Source organism: Thamnophis elegans, chromosome Z (assembly GCF_009769535.1).
Source record: "Thamnophis elegans isolate rThaEle1 chromosome Z, rThaEle1.pri, whole genome shotgun sequence".
NCBI classification, from domain to species: domain Eukaryota; kingdom Metazoa; phylum Chordata; class Lepidosauria; order Squamata; family Colubridae; genus Thamnophis; species Thamnophis elegans.
In genome coordinates this window covers 129,478,496-129,498,362 of record NC_045558.1, presented here as the reverse complement: position 1 = coordinate 129,498,362, position 19,867 = coordinate 129,478,496, and the positions used below count along the sequence as shown (strand labels likewise).

The 19,867-nt window shown below is 46.2% G+C and overlaps 1 protein-coding gene across 1 annotated transcript in view; it reads right to left on the bottom strand.

Annotated features, from left to right (window-relative positions):
- LOC116521772 (extracellular calcium-sensing receptor-like) overlaps positions 1-19,287 on the bottom strand; it is a 28,232-nt gene extending 8,945 nt beyond the window's left edge. The window contains 4 exon segments of the mRNA XM_032236428.1: positions 12,123-12,278; positions 13,864-14,361; positions 15,572-16,417; positions 19,160-19,287. Of these exon segments, the coding sequence (XP_032092319.1) occupies positions 12,123-12,278; positions 13,864-14,361; positions 15,572-16,417; positions 19,160-19,287 (1,628 nt within the window).
- Between the last annotated feature and the right edge of the window lie 580 nt (positions 19,288-19,867).

Sequence of the window (19,867 nt, the reverse complement as noted above, 5' to 3'; positions counted from 1 at the left end):
GACTATATACAAAATAAATACGGGACCAAGAAATTCCAGTTAGCCTATGCTTAAGATCAGGAATGATTTAAATTGTTTAAAGTTAGCTTAGCAAGAAGAAGCTAAGATCAATGTAGAGATGTTATTAATTTCTTTATTTCTTTTTTCTCAATAGATTTTAGACTGTGTTTGTTAAAAATCTATATCGTGTACAGGTTCTGGGAAGTCGAGGGGGGATGAGGTGGGGGGTTGAGGGGGAGGGTGGGGGAGGGAGGGATATATATTAGGCTAGACACAATGTGTTAGATCTCAATGCAATGTGACTTTACATGTATACTGTTTTTCTTTAATTTTTCTTTAAAAATAGGATAAGGGAAGAAGGCGCGGGGAAGAAGGCGGGGCTTAGCAGTGAGAAGACGGACTTCCAGGCAGCTCCTGAAAGGGACCATCTAACTGGGTCATTTGGAGGGTTCTTTTTGGAGCTAAGCTGTCCTGAAGAGACAGTGAAAGGTAGAAGGAAATCCATGGTCCCAGAGACGTTCGCAAGGTCTTTGGGGGCCCAGAAACCCCTCTTTGCCAGTGATTTCTGGACCAGCCACAAGGCTGTTGAAACTGCGGATAGCCTAGAGAGAGTGGATCAGAACATGTCGTTTGGTGTGGGTTTAAAATCTTTTTTTCTTGTTGGAAAGAGAACACTCTAAATTTGGAAACTTAGTTTGAAATAAGGCTGACTAGTGAGAAAAGCGGCAAGAATAAATGTTGCCGATTGAAAGATTATTTTTCTGTTCCTTTTTTTTTATCTTTGGAAACCGGGCTGGACTTTCTTGTAATCTAAATCGGCTTTTTGTGCTCCTCTTTTTGCTGTCGATATTTTTAACTTTGAACCTTGTGGGGACATTGAATTTAAACCTAAAGTGCTTTGAAGATCGGTTTTTTGTTTTCTTTTAGCTTTTTGGTTGTATTTTAACAATTAGTAATTAGCAATCGCTACGGAAGTTTTAATAAAGCTAATGCAAGCTACAAGCTACAAGCTAACACTGCCATCTAGTGGACTTGAACTATTGTTACCAAAATTTCCCCTGTAATTCATTTGAAAGCGTTATTTACACAGGTGTTACTGTTTCCTTATCTGGACTTCTGTTAGACCAAACAACAGAGCTGTGATGGAGCTGAGAATGACCTTGGAAAGACTTTTATCTTAGGAGGGGGGGGGGGGAAGAGTCCGAAAAGACTATTTGTTTTAGCTTGGTGGCATCCTTTCTTCTTTCAACACTATTTCCATACCATTTTGCTGGGGAGATATTGACATTGATTCTTTCTTTTTTGGTCATTCTTTTTGACCTTTTGAATACTTACACCTTTTTTTTCCACTTGTGGCTTGAAGCACCCCTCCTTTTTTGGAGGGGGGTGTTCTTTTCTTATTTTATATCTTCTTTTTGTATATTTTTTTTAAGACATTGGGACATCAATAGAACTGGAAATGAACTGGTATTCATATGTACAGATACAATCTAGATATAATGAAGATAGAAAAACCAAAGGTTTTTACAATAAAATGACTGAGTTAGACAAAATTTTAACAGGTACTGATGAAAAAGTAATTAAAAAACTATATGGATATTTATTGGAGTTTAAATTGCAAGAAGAACAAGTTAAAGAAACTATGATAGCTTGGGGAAAAAATTTTAGGTATGGGATTGACTTAGAGAATTGGCAGAAATTGTGGTCTCAAAATTATAAAATGACAATGTCTACTGCATATAGAGAAAACTTGTATAAGATGTTTTACAGGTGGCCCACAACCAAAATTGCAAGAATGTTCAAGAATAAATCAGAAAAGTGTTGGAAATGGCACCAGATAACTGGTTCATACTACCATATGTGGTGGACTTGCACTGAAGCCAAAAGATACTGGACTAAAATCCACATGTGGTTGGAGAAAATGACACACAAACAAATAGACTTTAAACCAGAGGTCTTTTTATTGGGGATCATACCAGAAATCTACAACAAAGACTTAAAATATTTGATTGTAAATGTGTTAACAGCAGCCAGAATTGTATTTGCAAAAAACTGGGAAAATGAAACAATACCAAAACAGGAAGAAGTTATCCGAAAAATAATGGACTGTGCTGAAATGAGTAAATTGACACTTGAAATTAGAGAACAAGAGGATGAGCAATTTTATAAGATATGGGATTTGTTTTATCGGTGGCTAGGGGGGGAAAAAAACCTTGGAAATGAAAAATGATATACCTAAGCTTCAATTGAAGAAGTTGAATGATGATACAACTATGCTGTGAAATAATCTAACAATGATACAATGAAAAATTAATATATCAATGAATTGAATACTTTAGAATTTTTTGTTTTAAAAAGGATAAGGATAATAATGATTTTATGAATATTTAATAGAGGTTTGGTGATATAATGCATAATGTTAAGAACGTATTTCGCTGCTGATAAACAATTTTAATAAGGGAATAATTGTAAACTGGTATATATATGCAGTGACGTTTTCTTGAAAAATGAAGGAATAAGATCTCTGTTTGAAGGTATGAAGTACAAGGATAATAATGAACATAAGTATAATTTCTGGAAAAAAATAATACTAATGTTAACTAAATATATATTGTAGAATGAAAATGAGGTTTTTAGTTATACTAGATGAAAAGTTTGAGATGGTAAATATTATTCGAGGATGTGGATGTTAAAACACTTGTAACCAAACGACATGCTGTATGTGATGATGGTTTTTTGTGTGTGTTTTTTTATTTTTATTTTTATTCTATCGTTGTGTCTATTAAATATAAAACAGAGAGATACGGGTGTGTGTGTGGGGGGAAACGTAGTTGGGATGGATTGCCACAGGTAGGGGAATAAGAAACGATACTAAATTATAATCTATTAAATGAAACAATGAATGTATAAGAATGATAAATGTTAAAACACCTGTAACCAAACGACATACTGTATGTGATGATGGGCTTTGTTTTTTTTTTCTTTTGTGTGTTTTTTTTCTTTTCTTTTTTCTTTTTTTCTTTTCTTTTTCTATTGTTGTGTGTATATGTTGTCTATGTAACAAAAATAAAAAAAAATATAAAAAAAAATAGGATAAGCCAAGTACATTAACATATAGTGGAAATACACCAAGGGGAGGAGGAGTAGGAAAGAAGAAAGATGGGTAGAGAGGGAAGGGAGAGAGGGTGGGGGGCAAGGCGAAAAGGAAGGGGGGAGGCGGATCTGGAGAGAGGAGTGGTAGAGGGCAAGGGGAAGTAGGGTAGAGGGGGATGATGGAGGGAAGATAGAAAGTTGGAGGGTGGTGGAAGAAAGAGGTGTATGGAGAATGGAAGAGGTATATTGGGCTTTTATTTTTAAAAAGAATACAGCATTTTCCAATTAGCAGTGCTAAATATAAAAATGCCATGATATCTACTCTTTGGAGCTATTAATTCCCTGAGTAATTAAATTGGCCAGATCCGTTGAGATGGTTCCCCTCCTTCTCCTCTGGATTCCTCCTCCAAAGGATTTAAGATTAATGGATCCATATCGGGATCCCCTTACCTGCCATGGCTGCAGCCTTTGAGACCCCAAGATCTTTTCTCCCTCCTTCCTTCCCCTCCTCGATCTGGCGGAATATGCAGCATTCAGGGCCTGGGCCAGAGTCTTTGAGAAACTGTAATGGTTGTAGTTATTTGGGACCCTTTTTCTGTCCCATTTCCACTGGGTCTCCAGTGTGGCTTTTTGGGTGCATCTTCTGCGGCTTTTGACAGAAAAGACATTCTTTGAAAGAGAACAATGAAAATAATGATCTTGAAACTTTTCTTCCACAAAGAAAAAGGGTTTAAAGGCAGAATCTTTTGGCCTTTCTTTTACCAGAAAACCAAAGTTCCAAATACTATGGATGTATTTGAGAAGTCTGTGCTTGTTTATTTTGTACTCTATTAAACTTGTGAGGATCCAGACTTTCCCCTCAATGGGTCCTGGCAGACGCATAAGTGTTAAATGGAAAGGAAGAATTCTCTCCCAAAGGGAATCAACGTCCATGAAGTGAACAAAGACGTTGACTTGTCTCCACTTAGAGAGGGAATCCATGAGGGCTGCTGTATGTCCAGTTGTTGAGAACAGTTGTGATATAACCACACAAATTCCATTCCTGACAAGCACAGGAGTGAAAGTCCTCATGAAATTCTCTCCCTTTTCTGTGTCTGAAGCAAAGAAGCCAATCAGGGTCCATCTGAAGTGAAGGAGCAGCTGGACAATTGCTGGGTACTGGAATCCTTCTTTGGGGAGAATGTGGTGGAAAAAGGGGAATTGACTTTTATCACTCATAGCCACTGAAGCTGTTAAATGATTGATCTGAAAAAGGAATTGAAAGGATTTGAGCCATGATGGGGAACCTGTGGCATGCAGAGCATCCTCTCCCGGCACACCAGCCACCCCAGCCCAGCTCCACTAGCATCCACATGCAGGCGCACCTCTTGCCGGCCAGCTGGTTTTCGGTCCTTTGTGGGGGGCCAGGGCGGGGGATGCGTGAGTATGTAGTGTGTGTGTTTGTGTGTGTGTGTGTGTGTGTGTGTTTGTCTGTCTGTCTGTGCTCACATTGCGCAGGAAACTCCGGTGGGCTGGAATGAATGGTCTGGGCCTCCAGTGCTTTCTTGCTCAGTTGGAGGCTTCCTTCAGCCTTAAAACAGTTGCAGGGGTTTTATTTTTTATTTTTTGCTTCGAGGTTTTGCCAGCTAACAGGGCAACACTTTGCGTGCCCTGACAAATGTCTCCATAGGTTCCATAGGTTCCATAGGTTCACCATCCTAGTTCTAGGCATGCAATTCTGTAACCGCTCTGTAGTTCGTGTCCAGCAGATACGTGATGCTGCGCGGCAGTTAGAAACTACTACGCAGCGTATTGCAGCCATGTGCGCGGCCGCACAAGCGCACACCTTAGAGGAAACAGTGCTGCCCAATCTGGATGGGAGTTTCTCCCCCCTTCCCTGACTCTGACCTCCACTCCCAGCCTGGAGAGATCATCCTGCAATGCAACGAAGGGACTGTTGTCATGTTCTACATTACCCTCAGCTACATGGGCTTCCTGGCTTCCATCTGCTTCATGGTGACTTTCCTGGCCAGGAATCTGCCTGGGGCCTTCAACGAAGCCAAGCTGATTACCTTCAGCATGCTGGTCTTCTGCAGCATCTGGGTGACTGAGCACCAAAGGGAAATACATGGTGGCTGTTCAGGTCTTCTCCATCCTGGCATCTAATGTTGGTCTGCTGGTCTGCATCTTCATCCCCAAGTGTTACATTATCCTTGTGAGGCCAGACCTGAACACAAAGGAGCATCTTACAGCTAGAATAAATGTAAAAACATGAGGCATAACACCATGAGTTTAAAGAATTGTAAAGTTTCCTTTTATTTGAAAGAACACATTATTTCCACTTAGATAGTATGCAGGAGTCAAAGAATATCATATGTTCATGTTTCAAAATGAGAAATGGTTGAACAACTTCAATTCTTTTAACTCCCTTCCCCTTCATCTCAATAAATCTTGCTGAAGAAAACTCTGTGAAAGTCATTCAGAAAAAAATTGTTGTTCAGCAACAGCTACTGAATGTGATACATTTTAAGAAATTATTTGAGCAATTATTCCTACTGAGAGTGCATGTGTCTGAGAGAGTAAGAAGATAAGAGGTAAAATGGAAGCTGTAGGAAGCAAACTCCAATCATGTTGTATGACAATCTCCCTGAGAACTACTGCCTGTCCCACCAGGCTGGATAGGGTGGCCTCCTCCAGGTACTCATCCAAGGAGACCAGATTAGATCCTGCAGCCCCTGTGAAAGAGGAATCCTCATGAGATCCACCATCCTCTCTCCATCCCCTTGTTGGGCGATGAGGACACCACAAACAGCCAATTCTCTCCCCAATTCATGGGCCAGGTTGAGACTAGAGTCCAGAAGATGTGGGTGGAGAAAACTCAGGGATGAGGGGGCTACCTGTGTCTGTACCATGTGAACAGATGGAAGCAGGAGGTTGGGTGTGTTGTGAACTCCATCAGAGAAAAGAGTTTCTGTCTCCAAGGTGGAACATTGCAACATTGGAAAGTCTGGTTCAGCAATGGGAATGTTACGCTCCATTTGGATTGTAAGTCGGGGATGACTTACTTCAATTTATATTTGTTATCTCTGCTTCTGAGTCTGCAAGTCTCAGACCTGGGAGGGGGATGGGTGGAGAGGGTTGGGGAAGCCAGGGGAGGGGAGGGTGCACGGGGCTGTGGGTTGTTACATGAACAAGGGAAACTTCCTCAGTGACTTTCAACCTTCTCTGCCAGTTTCCCAATTGACTTTATAGCAGTTAGCAGTTAGACTTATATACCGCTTCATAGGGCTTTCAGCCCTCTCTAAACGGTTTACAGAGTCGGCATATTGCCCCCAACAACAATCCGGGTCCTCATTTTACCCACCTTGGAAGGATGGAAGGCTGAGTCAACCCTGAGCCAGTGAGATTTGAACAGCTGAACTGCAGAACTGCAGTCAGCTGAAGTAGCCTGCAGTGCTGCATTTAACCACTGCACCATCTCGGCTCGGCTTATGGGGAAGCCGGCAGGGAATGTTGCAAACGGTGATGATCCTGGGGCATTGCAACTGGATGTGCTGGATCCAGATAGTGACTGTGTGATTATGGGGGGGGTGGTATGGCCAAAATTCCAAGGACTGGCCAGAACCAGCATTAATTGAGTGCTGTTGTAACTTGGAACGGTTGATGACTCAATGGCCATAGGTCGAGGACTTCCTGTACTGTAAGATGTTGGGATCTCCTTTTCTTTTGTTTCAGCCATGAAGAACTAGTAGGAGAACTATTTACTTTTGGGCCCATTCAGATACGGTGCAGGGAGGAAGGTTGGCAGGGAAGGTCAGAGGAGTCAAGATAGAGGCCACCATTCACGTCAAAATGGGCTGAGCTTCTCTTGTATTGTTGTGCCTCCCCCATCCTGTCTGTTTTGACCACGTCCTGCAGAACCTCCCCAGATGCCATCGCTGGAGCTCAACGGAGAAATGAGTTGTTCCTCCTTCACTTCATGATGTGTCATCAGGTCTCCCTTCTTTGGGGGGGGGGTCTCCTGTGAGGGGGCAGTTGGCCTTTGAGTCCTGCATGGTGGGGAAGAGGGTCCCAAGCAGAGCCCATTGGGGCAGGGAGGGAGCCCCAGAAGCCCTGAGAGAGGGTCTCCCTAGTCAATCCGGCTGCCTCTTGCTGGACCTAGTATCAGATTTGGGGGCTGGATGACCCTGTGGGATTCATTGCCTAGTTTGGAAATACACAATCAAGAGCCAAAACATCCAAGAGAAAAGAATGGTAATTTTATAGCAATAGCAATAGCAGTTAGACTTATATACCGCTTCATAGGGCTTTCAGCCCTCTCTAAGCGGTTTACAGAGTCAGCATATTGCCCCCAACAACAATCCGGTTCCTCATTTTACCCACCTCGGAAGGATGTAAGGCTGAGTCAACCTTGAGCCTGGTGGGATTTGAACAGCCGAACTGCTGAACTGCAGTCAGCTGAAGTAGCCTGCAGTGCTGCATTTAACCACTGCGCCACCTCGGCTCTTAATTTTATTCTGCACTTTGCAAAGCGGGTGGACCAGGCACACACAGGTACATTGGACACACCCCAAATCATCAATACATTTGCCTAGTACCTTACAAATTTCCTCCCACCTCTTCTTCATTGGCTTAGGCATGAGGTCATAACCCATCCAAAGTGTCTAAAATGAATACCCCCACCTCTCTCTCTCTCTCCCTCTCTCTCTCCCTCCCTCCCTCCCTCCCTCTCTCTCTCTCTGATTTATTTTAACTCTGCAAAATTTTGGCAACTACTTTTTCACTAAAATTGATTTTGTTCAACAGACTGGGTGCACTATTGCATAAGCCCTTTTGTGTGATGCCCTTGAGCATTAACTTGCAAAATAAAGTAAACTTTGGTTCCAACTCAGCTGGCAGCTATTTCAGATCTGTGACATGCTCTGGCATTAACTGTCCCCTGGAGTTTTGTTTTTATGTAACAAATATCAGATTTATTTGTTTCTTCAGCCACAGGCACCGTGTATTCCCTCTGGAGTCAGTTTCAAGCATGGAGACCCCAAACCTCTCAATTCTAGATGACCAATTTAATTCAATCTCTGCCCCTGTTATTATGAATGACATGGGGATTATTTCCCTTTCATTTCCCTCCAGAGAATTTTCCAACAACCTTTGAGTCCAAGAACTGGTTGAATTATCCAGGGATCCCTCCTGAGAGGGAAAATTATGATAAAAGTTTCAGCTCTGCTTTTTGGCCAAATCCTCCAGGGGAGACTTTGGGCAGAGAAATAGGGAGTTTTGGGACAGGCAGCATCTGTGCTCTTGAATGTACATCTCTTTCCTTTCTAGGTGAAGTGAGTGTTTCTCTGTGTTTGAATCAGGAAAGACACTGGATCATATTCCACCTTGTGAGAGTCCTTTGAATTCTTCTCATTCTTCTTAAGAAACAGGAAGGGGATTGATTGATTGATTCACCCTATGAATGATGGACCTCCTGCTTCTGTTTCTGATGCAGCTTTTATCCCATCCAGTTTCTGGGAAGCTGAGAATAAAATGCCCACTGAGTTCGGAGCACCAGGATGGAAAACAACCACAGAGCTTTTACAGCCCAGGAGACCACCTCATTGGTATAGTCAGCAGTGGAGATGAAATATTGCATACAAAGTTGCTTTTCAATGTGGCTCCTTCTGTTCAGTTTGTTTTCCGTGATTTGTAAGTCATTCAGGGTGAATGAAATGCACTCTCTCCATTCTAACACTCTCCTTCTTTTCTGTTTTTTTTTTTTTTCATTTATTCCCTATATTGGGGGATATGTCTAATTTCCTGAATGATTTTGATTTCCTTGGCTTCTCTCTCTTGTCTGATTTTGTGAAAGGGACTCAAAAAGGGGTCTGAGAAAAAGCTGAAAGGGCTGCAGATTATTTTTCTCTCTCAGTTCAATCCTTAATTTATTGCTTGAATCATGAATTTTATTTAAAGTAGTGGTGGAATCAGTTGTGGTTGCTTTACCTAAGACAATTCCCATATTTGTGTAACTGATCATTGGTTTTGGATCAATGTTGGCTTAAGGCTCAGTAGGCTTCTGGAGGATTATATATTAAAAAACAGTATTTGTTGTTGCTGTTGATTATAATAACATTTTTTTTTTTTACAATAGGAAAACTTCTTCTTTTTCTAATGGCTTACTATTCATTTCCAACATTCAACTTCTCAAGAAGAATTCCCAACTCCTGCACAATCTCACACTGGGCTACAACATCCAAAACAACTATATGAGCACTTTCCGCACTTCCGATGCCTTGCTGGACATTCTCTCCACTGGAGAAGCCAATGTCCCCAACTACGGCTGTGGAAGGAAGGACAACCTTCTGGCTCTTTTTGATGGAGCTGACAGGGACATCTCCATCCAGGCATCAACATTAGGAGGCATCTACAAAATCCCACAGGTTTGTGTTTTTCTCCATCTGGTAAAGTGAGTGGTGGGTAGTGGTGGGTGAGCAATAGATGCAGTCATGTATGCCATGATCCTCTTAGTTAAACTTGAGAAAAATGCATTCCTTGCAGAAGAACCAGAAGGTTTTAGGTAGTGAATAGCTATATAGATTTTATAATAAGTATTGCATGTTAATAATTTAATATTGGTAACAAATTTGTCCTTAAATATCTCATCTATATCAGCAAAGTAAAACACAGTTTACTGGCTTTCTAGATGTTAGTGCCTTTGTGATAATTAACAGAGAAATATTATATAGGAAATTGGTTGCCCTCAAAATGGAGCTCAGGCTGTTGGCCCTGATCCAAGCTCTTTCTCCAGGTCCTTGTTTAAGAGGGAGTTTTGGGCTTAATGGAGCCATGAGAAGAAGGATTGATGCTTACCAAGGAGGAAGGGAAGGATACTTATTTGAACCCCTGTTATTCAGTCTAGATTTTGACAAATATCTACTTCAACGAATGAAGGATCCAAAAACAGATGATAAATAAATGTTGTTTCATTCTTTGACAAAAATGGCTGATTTAGTGGATCAGCAAAAGGCAGTCCACGTAGTATACAGTACTTGGATTGTAGAAAGGCTTTGATAAAGTAAACCACCATCTACTTCTTGGTAAGCTAAAAATATGTGGGATAGACAGCATCACCCCCAGAAGGACTCAGCCTGTGGTCCTCAATGGAACTATGTCTGCATGGAGGGAAACAAGCAGTGAGGGACCGCACAGTTCCATTTTAGGCCCAGTACTCTTCAACATCTTCATCAATGATTTGGATGAGGGATAGATGGGGAAATCATCAAATTTGCAAATGACACGAAAGAGGCAGGAATAGCCAACACTACAGAAGATAGGCTCAAGATCCAGAGTGATCTAGATAGATTTGAACCCTGGGAGTATTTAACAAAATGAAATTCAATGTAGAGAAAAGTAAAGTCTTACACTGAGGCTAGAAAAACTAAATCTACAGGTACAGATTAGGTGAAACCTGGCTCAATAGCAAGAACTGTGATAGGGATCTTGGAATCTTAGTGGACAATCTCTCAAATGTGAGCCAACAATGTGTGGCAGTAGCCAAAAAAAGCCATTGCAATCCAAGGCTGCATCAACAGAAGGAGAGAATCCAAATCACGTGAAGTATTGGTACCGCTTTATAATGTCATGGAAAAACCACCCTTGGAATAGTGCATGGATGGAGAACGTTTTCAGCACCTAGAGTCTCTTTCTTGAGCAGGGGGTTGGACTAGAAGATCTCAAAGTTCCCTTCCAACCATTATAGGTACATATGTTTAGCATGCTAAATACCTATTGGAATATGCTGATTTAAACTGTGATATTATCATACTTACACATTGGATTATATACCCTGTGAGGAAGACTTGGGTTCTTTTCTCATAATAATTATCTGATAATTAATAAATCAAGCTCAAAAGTTATGGTCTTTGGGAAATGACATCCTAGACATAGATGGTCAGCCAATGGAGCAAGTAAGACCTTTCCTTACCTGGGGTAATTTTCTCTGAGACTGAATCTTGACTCCCTCATCATTAAAGGAGCTCAGTTAGATCAAAGACATGAGTGAAAGTGTTGCTTAAAAGAAAACCTCATAGCTCTCCAGCTTCCTCAGCCCCAATTATTAAAGTATGTGAGGCCAAGATTTTCCCCATGTTTTTACATCAATCTGATGTTTGTGTCTTCAGAGAGAAACCACTAGCAGAACCAACTGAATCCCAGCCACTGAGGTGTATCTTGGGGTGGACAAAAGGACTCTAGCTGCTGCCCCTCAGAGCTGATTTGGGAATTTAGATAATTTCTACTTTGCCTAAAATCAGAAAATATGGGTATTGGCATAAAATTTAATCTATGGAAACTGACAGACTCAGAAAATTGTGGCTGTTAGAACAAAGAAAACTTCAATTAAAGACCAATCTTGTATTGTACAACTGACAAACTTTATTAGGACCTGACGTCTCCCTGTTTCTTGTACAACTGGAGAAGAAGCTAAAAAGATTCCTCCACCAAGAATCTAGAAGCATTAAAATATGCAGCAACCCTCAAAATTATAGTAGGCCGTTTATTGGAATAGAATACTTCAGTTGGCATTTGCACATGTTAGTCTAGTTGCAATAAATTGTAGGGGTGAGATACAGTAATATGATTTACATTGTTTATAGTTTTTTAATGTGTTTATTATTTTCTGCTTTTATTATACAATCTTGCTAATATTCTGTCTTTAATATTTTAAACAATGTCTAATTAACAAACGATTCTATTGCTTTCATGAGAACAAGATTGCATTTATTAAAATCCAATGTTGTGGACTTGATCTGACTCCAAATATAACACAGCATTCTTCATTGTGCAAGGTTTTTGAATGCAGCTAAGAATCTGATAAATCCAGTGAAATTCTGAAGATGTGGCTACGGATTATCAGCTTTTATTTCTGCAGAAAGCAAAAGACTGGACGACCTTTTGGTCTCCCACCTTAACAGAGCAGGCAGAGAGAGAAAAACAGGTGCACGCCAAAAACTTTTCCAAACATCTTACAGCTCACACAGCTTGCACAGAATGGCAGTTGGACTTACCTGAAGTGCATGTTTAGAAGAGAAGCATGGGAGGAGTAACATATGGGTATTAACCAAGCCTTCTTGCCTATTGGAGACTGAGGTACTAATCTTTTGGAGCCACACCTACTGACCTCCTCCAACTCTCCCATATTAACCGATGGATCGTAGCAGAATCTGAAAGGAAGAACAGCCAACACATATCCTTCCTAAATGCTAACGCTGAACCTGGACTCGCTCAGGCCCCCCTAGGCACAGGCCGCCCAGAACGGGAGGGAAGTGACTCCTCCCATGCTTCTCTTCTAAACATGCAGTTCAGGTAAGTCCAATTGCCAGTTTCCGAAGAGAAGGTGTGGGAAGAGTAACATATGGGACATACCAAAGCTAGATGTCCTGGGAGGGATTAACTGGGCCTGAGCCCCCTGTGGAGTCCAGAACCCCCTGCAGAACCCTCCTGCCGAAGGCAGCCTCCGCAGAGGCGTAGGCGTCCAGTCTGTAATGTTTAATGAAGGGAGAAGTAGAAGCCCAGGCGGCCGCCTGGCAGATCTCCTCTATGGGAGCCTGGGTGGACCAGGCTGCAGAGGTTTCTGCACTTCTAGTGGAATGAGCCGTGATGCCCTCCGGGACCTGAAGTCCTTGGGCCCTGTATGCCTGTGAGATGGCCGCTCTAATCCATCTGCTGATGGTGGCCGGAGAGACCTTGGCTCCCCGGGAGGAAGGTTGATAAGAAACGAACAGAGCCTCCGAGCGTCTAAAGGGGACCGTACGCTTTAAGTATATGCGCAAGGCTCTCCTGGCATCCAGCTTGTGCCAGGATTTCTCCCTGTCACCTGAAGGGTGAGGACAGAAGTCTGAGAGAATAATCTCTAGAGCCCTGTGAAAGGGGGAGTTAACCTTGGGCATAAAGGCAGGGTCAAGCCTGAGGATGACCCGGTTATCTAAGAAAGTGCAGAGGTCCGCCCTGCTGGATAGGGCATTAATTTCAGAGACTCTCCTGGTTGAGGTGATGGCGACCAGGAAGACGACCTTGAGGGTTAGTAGTTGCAATGAGACCTCTCTCAGGGGCTCAAACGGGGCTTCCGTGAGGGTCTGAAGGACCCTGGGAAGGTCCCAGGTGGGGAATCGATGGACCACTGAGGGTTTCAGATTCGCCGCCCCCTTGAGGAAGCGCTTTAGGACCAGATGTTGGGACAAGGGAGGAGCATTCACTCCCCCTAGAACTGTGGAGAGGGCGGAGACCTGTCTCCTGAGCGTACTAGTGGCTAGACCTTTCTCGTGCCCCTCCTGGAGGAAGTCCAGGACCTGTGGAACCGATGCTGCAGCTGGGCGGAGACCCTTAGATCGGCACCAGTCCGCAAAGGCCACCCAGGAGGCATTGTAGATGCGTGTGGTGGACTGTCTCCTGGATGCTTCTACTGTTTTGATAACACTCTCGGAAAATTGAGCCACCCTTAATTGTTCCCGCTCAATCGCCAGGCGGTCAGATGAAGCCACTCTGGATCCGGATGCTCCAGAGATCCCTGGTGAAGAGCCACCACCCCATCTGGGATCCTCCAGTGGGGAGCTGTGGACAGATCCACAAGGTCTGCCAGCCAGGGGCGGCGGGGCCAGAAGGCAGCCCCCATTATCACCTCTGCCCCCTCCGCTACCAGCCTCCTCAGGACTCCGGGAATGAGTGGAAGGGGGGGGAAAGGAGTAAAGAAGACCTGGTGGCCATCTGCACCGCAGGGCGTCCGTGTCCATGGCTCCCCTGGTCGGAAACCTCGAAATGAACTCTGGCAGCTGGGCGTTCTGCGGGGTTGCGAAAAAGTCCACCGTCGGATGTCCGAACCTCTCACAGATCTGACGGAAGATCGAGGGGTGGAGCTGCCACTCTCCATTGTCTACCGTCTCCTTGCTGAGCCAGTCTGCCTGCTGGTTTTCCATTCCGGAGATGTGCTCGGCCCTGATGGACTGTAGGTGCCTCTCTGCCCAATGTCCCAGCCGCAGGGCCTCCTTGCGAAGGGCCTTGGAGTGGGTGCCGCCCTGTCTGTTCACGTGCGCCTTGGCCGCTACATTGTCGGTCAGGACCAGGATGTGATGTCCGGCTACCGATTCCTTGAAGTGGCGAAGGGCCAGATGGATGGCTCTGAGCTCCAACCAGTTGATGTTGTTTCGAAGATCCGTCGAAGTCCAGCGGCCCTGGGCGATTTGATTCTCCAGGTGGGCCCCCCAGACGAAGAGACTTGCGTCTGTGGTGAGGGTCCTCCTCGTCGGTTCTCTGAAGAGGCACCCCCTGTTCAAGGCTGGGGACAGCTACCAGCGGAGGGATAGCCGTACCTGGGGTGACATTCTGATCCTGAAGGTAGCATCGCTCGTCCCGGCTCTCTGGTGAGGTAGTAGGAACCACTGGAGCTCCCTGGCATGTAGTCGAGCCCATGGCACAATTCCTATGCACGAAATGAACTTCCCCAGGAGCCTGGAAAGAAGAACTACAGGGACAGAGCGTAACTTGCGAACCTCAAGGATCATCTTAACGATACTGTCCTTGCAATCTTGGGACAGGAACACCTCCCCAGACTCAGAATCGATAATGGACCCTAAGTGAAGGAGCCTGGTGGATGGGACCAGGTGGCTCTTCTCCAAGTTGATGGAAAACCCCAGAGCCCTAAGGGTGTCAATGGTGATATTCAGGTTCTGTTCAGTCAGGTCGGGGGTTCTGGCTAAGATGAGGATGTCATCCAAATAACAGAATAATCGGACTGGGAGGGAGCGGAGGTGACCGGCTGCTGCTGCTAGGACCTTGGTGAAACTCCTGGGGGCTGAGGCCAGCCCAAAGGGAAGGGCCCTATATTGGAAATGTTGTCCCTCATGTGAAAACCTGAGGAACTTACGGTGTTCCGGGGCGATCCTGATGTGTAAGTATGCCTCTGTGAGATCGATAGAGGCTAGGAAGTCGCCCGGCCGGATGCCCTCCAGAATGGATTTTAGGGAGGCCATTTTAAATTTGCAGTATACCACCATGGAATTCAATAGTTTAAGGTCCAGGATGGCCCTCCATCCTCCGGAGCTCTTAGGGACTAAGAATAGGTTCGAATAGAACCCGGAGCTCTCCTCCCCCTCTGGAACTCTTTCAATGGCCCTGATATCAAGAAGATGTTTAATGGCCTTGGCCTTAAGGGCCCGCTTGGCCGGGTCAGTGGAGGGGGCGAAGGTACGGAATCTGCTGGGGGGGGGGAGAGCACGAAACTCCAGGTGTATCCCGAGCCTTACAGTCTGGAGCACCCACTCATCCGAGGTGATACGTTCCCAGGCATCCGCAAACAGGGAGAGGCGACCACCAATTGGGAGATCCGGGCCCGGATCTCCTGAATCTGCGGAAGGGGCAACCGCCTCCCCCTCGAAAGGGCCACTTGCCCTGCTGCTGGCCCCTGAATCTGTCCCTGTGGAACTGTCTATCCCCCTGCCTGTGGAACCTGGGGTTCTGATACCTCTGGCTTTGGTTGTCCCCGTCGGGTGGTCTGTACGGGGTCCTCCTGGGGTATGGCACGTGGCGGAAGTCCAAACGCTTGGCTGTTGTCGGCAGAACCTTCCGCTTGTTCTTATCCTCCACAAGGAGGGGGTCCAGCGCCGTCCCAAATAGCTTCTCCCTGGTGTAGTCTGCCCCCATCAGGTACCACTTCATCTGGGATTCCGCCTGCCAGTGGCGTAGCCAGAGAAGGCGCCTAGAAGCGACTGAAGAAGACATAGAGCGGGATGCATACTTTACCGCATCCAGGGTGGCGTCCGCTGAAAACTGGGTTGCCGCCAGCATCTTGGATATATCCTGCAGTAGGCGGACCTCTGAAGCCGGAGTCCTGTCTCTCAGCTGCTCCAACCATAGGACCATGGACCTGTTAAAGAAAGAAGCAGAGCCGGCCGCCCTGATGGCCCAGGTGATGGCCTGGAACATCTTGCGCAGGACGATGTCTGCCTTCTTATCCTCCGGCTTCAGGCAGTTGGCCGTGTCACCTGCGACAACCGCTGAGGCTGATGCCAGGGTGACCACCGGATTGTCCACTTCCGGAAGCTGGAGAGCCTGGGCAAAAGTCTGATTGAGATTGTAAAATTTTCTCTCATTTGCCCCTGGGGTGGGGAAAGACCCTGATTTGACCCACTGCGATTTGAGTACCTCCATGAACATTTCAGGCGTGGAAATCTCCTCCTTAGCCAAAGGAGGCCTGTGGAAGGGGCCCTTTTTCTTTTTGCTCTTACCTTTGCCTGAAGACTCAGCTGCGGGCTTAGGATTCAGGGGTGGATCTATGTCCGCTGTGGCGGCTGCCTTGCGTAGCAAGGAGCTGAATAAGGAGCGGGGGAAAAGGCCTGCCACGGTGGAATCATCCTCTACCTGGGGGTCCTCATCCTCTGAAAATCCCACCTCCTTCCAGGTTGGATGCCTCACTAGCTGTGGAGGGAGAGGGAGACCTGGCTTCTCTAGTAGCCAAGGTGCTGGGGCGATCAGTCTGCCCCCTGGGAGGATCCTGTGTGGGCCTGCTCCTGGAGGTTTGGGGCTGCTGATTTAAGCTGGATGCCATTACCTGGGCGAAGGCCCTAGCTAGCATATCTTGGAAGCTGTTGGGGAGATCAGGCAGGGCAGGCTGGAGCTCTGGAGGCTGTGAATAATCTCTGGGCTCCGGAGATAGAGGGGCCAAGCGAGGCCTGGCTGGGCTGGTGGCCCTGTGCCCAAAGAGGTCCGCTCTCGACTCCGCTGGGGGGGGGCAGCGGAAGGGGGGGGCGAAAGGGAGCTGTGCCCTCTATGGGAGCCCCGCGGAGAGGCTGGAGAAGTTGCCCGGGCCTCAGCCCGAGCAGGAGGCTTGCGGGGAGATCATGATCTGGAGGGAGAAGGGCTGATGGTGGCCCTGAAGTCCCTGGCCGAGGCCCTGGTTGATCTTGCTTTCTTAGGGGCCATGGCCTTGTCCCTCCTCACTGGGGATCTCCCTCTGGGAACCGGGGAAATAGCCTTGGATGACCCTTTCTCCGGGTCCACACCCCCTGGGGCTCTGGACCTGGTGCCTCTGCTTCTCGTCGCCTCCGCCATTACTCACAGTTAGAAGATCACCACCTCCTCCTCTCTGCAGCCGTCTGTAAAAGTAGATTTTGCCTCTCGAGGCTTGAATCCGCTCCTTTCTTCCTCGTGAGGCTCGCGGCTTCAGCTACCAGCAGGCACAGCCTTGGATTACCCCCCCCCCCGGATCACCAGCGGGGTAGAGCCTGGGAGAAGCCTCTTTCGGCTTCGTTGGTGCCTTTTGAGCGCTTTCAGCCTCCGTAGGGAGGTTGATCATGCGCTCTCACATGTGCTCCAAGATGGCGATGGGTCTAAAATGGCGACCGCCGATCTGCGGTCCGTTCTCCTGTTGCTGGGGTTCGCAGGGACGATCCTCCAGGAATCTCCGGCCTCCTATGTGCTCCTCTGCTTCCCTGAGGCTCCGGAGCCGCTCCGATCCTCTCTGCAACATGGAGGCTGCTTCCCCCTTCCTGCGACTAGCCAGACGCTCGGGGCACGCACACGCACACGCTGCTCAGCACGAGGCTTTTTCCAGCGGTGCTTGAGCACGGTGGAGGAGAGGTGAGAGAATTAAATGCAAAAAGACCTTGCTGTGGAAACAATTGCTAGAATCCTGAAAGAAAAAAACTCCTAAGTCTTCGAAGAGAAGGGAGAGTCAGAGAAACACTCCTTTCAGGCCGTAGACTGAGGTTAATCTGGGGGAGTCGGAGGAGGTCAGGAGGTGTGGCTCCAAAAGATTAGTACCTCAGTCTCCAATAGGCAAGAAGGCTTGGTTAATACCCATATGTTACTCCTCTCACACCTTCTCTTCGGAAACTGTCATTGCTATAGAAACATAAATCGATGTCATGTGAATTTCATGATTTTTCTCAGTGCTCTGAAAACAATGGACTTTAGAAGGGAAAAGAAATACATTTTCTGGCAAATAACTAAGAGCTTTGTTAGGGAATGCAGAACTTACATTTTAAGGTATAAACAAGGCTTCTTGGCAGAATCCACATTTTACTTTTCACAAGACGTTACTTTCCTAGGCTAAGCTTGGCAATTCACCTAGAACCAGGATGGCGAACCTATGGTACGCGTGCTACAGGTGGCAAGCAGAGCCATTTGTCAAGGCACGCGAAGTGTTGCCCTGTTAGCTGGCAAGCACGCATGCGCGCAGTGGCCAGTTGAGTTCAGCCTTTTTAAAAGCCATTTTTCGCCCTTCCTAGCCTCCAGAGGCTTTATAGGAGCCTGAGGAGCGTGAAAACAGTCCCGTCCCCCCCCCCCCCCGATACCCTGAAACCATCAGAGTGCAAAAAAAACGGCCCTACGTGCAAACTGGAAATTTGGGAACAGACTTCCAGTTTGCTTGTAGGTCATTTTTCGTCCTCTGGAGCCTTCAGGGAAGCTTCTGAAGCCTCTGGAGGGTCTCAGGGGAGTCGAGGGATCCTGTTTTTGCCCTCACCAATCTCCTATAAAACTTCTGTTGCCTCGGGAGGGTGAAAAAAGCATGGAAAAAAGGGGGTCATGCCTCTTATTCACGCATGCACATGGGGGGGGGAGGTGTCACACATTGCATTATGGGTGGTTCACGCCTGCGCACGACCCTCCTGCGCTCCCCCACTTATGGCACGTGAGCCAAAAAAGGTTTGCCATCGCTGGCCTAGAAGTTTTATCCATGCTGTTGGCACCTTAGGTTACAATGGAGTGTCTCTCACTAGCAATTTAACAAAAGCTGAATTAGGTTACACTCTGTGTATGCTCTAATCCAGTGATGGCAAACCTTTTAGAGACCGAATGCCCAAACCACAACCCAAAACCCACTTGCTTATCTTGGATTGCCAACACAACAATTTAACCTAAATAATGAGGTTTTAGTTTAGAAAAACAACACATAGGTGATTCATGTCTTTTCTCTGAACCCCCCCCCCCCACAATAACAGCACTTTCAATGATACAAACACCTTTTTATTGAAAGGTAAATGTTTGCATTTGGCATGCTTTTGATTAATGTGACCTTTGCTGTTGAATTCACACTGATAATTTTTCTAACCTTGACTCAGACTTTGGAAGTTTGAGAGCAACACATGCAGCACTCAGGTCGTCTGTTAGTCCAGGGGTGTCAAACTCAATTTCAATGAGGGCCCCATTGTGGTTGAATTTGGAGGCCATGATGGGCATGCTCTCACTCCTGCTGTGCTCACTCTCCTTGGTTGTCAATGGTGTGTGCAGGAGGGCAAAGTATGTGGGTCAGAGGGAGGCCCACTCTCTCTCCTTACGAGACCTAGCTTTGTAACCAAAGCAGCCTCAATGATAGGATGGGAGACCACCAGGAGAGGTCAGGAGGAGGAGACAAGGGGTTGGTAAAAGGCAGCAGGGCTGCCGGAGATCAAGTGCTAAGGCAGGATTTACCTCACACCTTCACTCTCTCTCCTTATAATCTCCTTCCTTCCATTCTTTTTCCTTCCCTCTTCATTCTTCCTTCTCCTCTTTTCTTCTTTTTGCTTCCTTGCTCTCTTCCCCTCTTTCCTTATTTTTCTTTGTCTTTCCTCTCCCGACTGGGATGCTCAAATGCAAAAGGGGAAACATTCCTTGCCTTGTGATCAAATGGCACTTTTGCTAGTAGTTTGTGGCTACTGAAAAGACTGAGAACAAACCAGGCTCAGTTTATTCCATGCTTGCATTTCATGAGAGAAAGCGTGCTTCAGCCAGGGCACCCAAACTGCTGCCAATGGTGTGGGTGACAGCTGAGCAGGGAGGC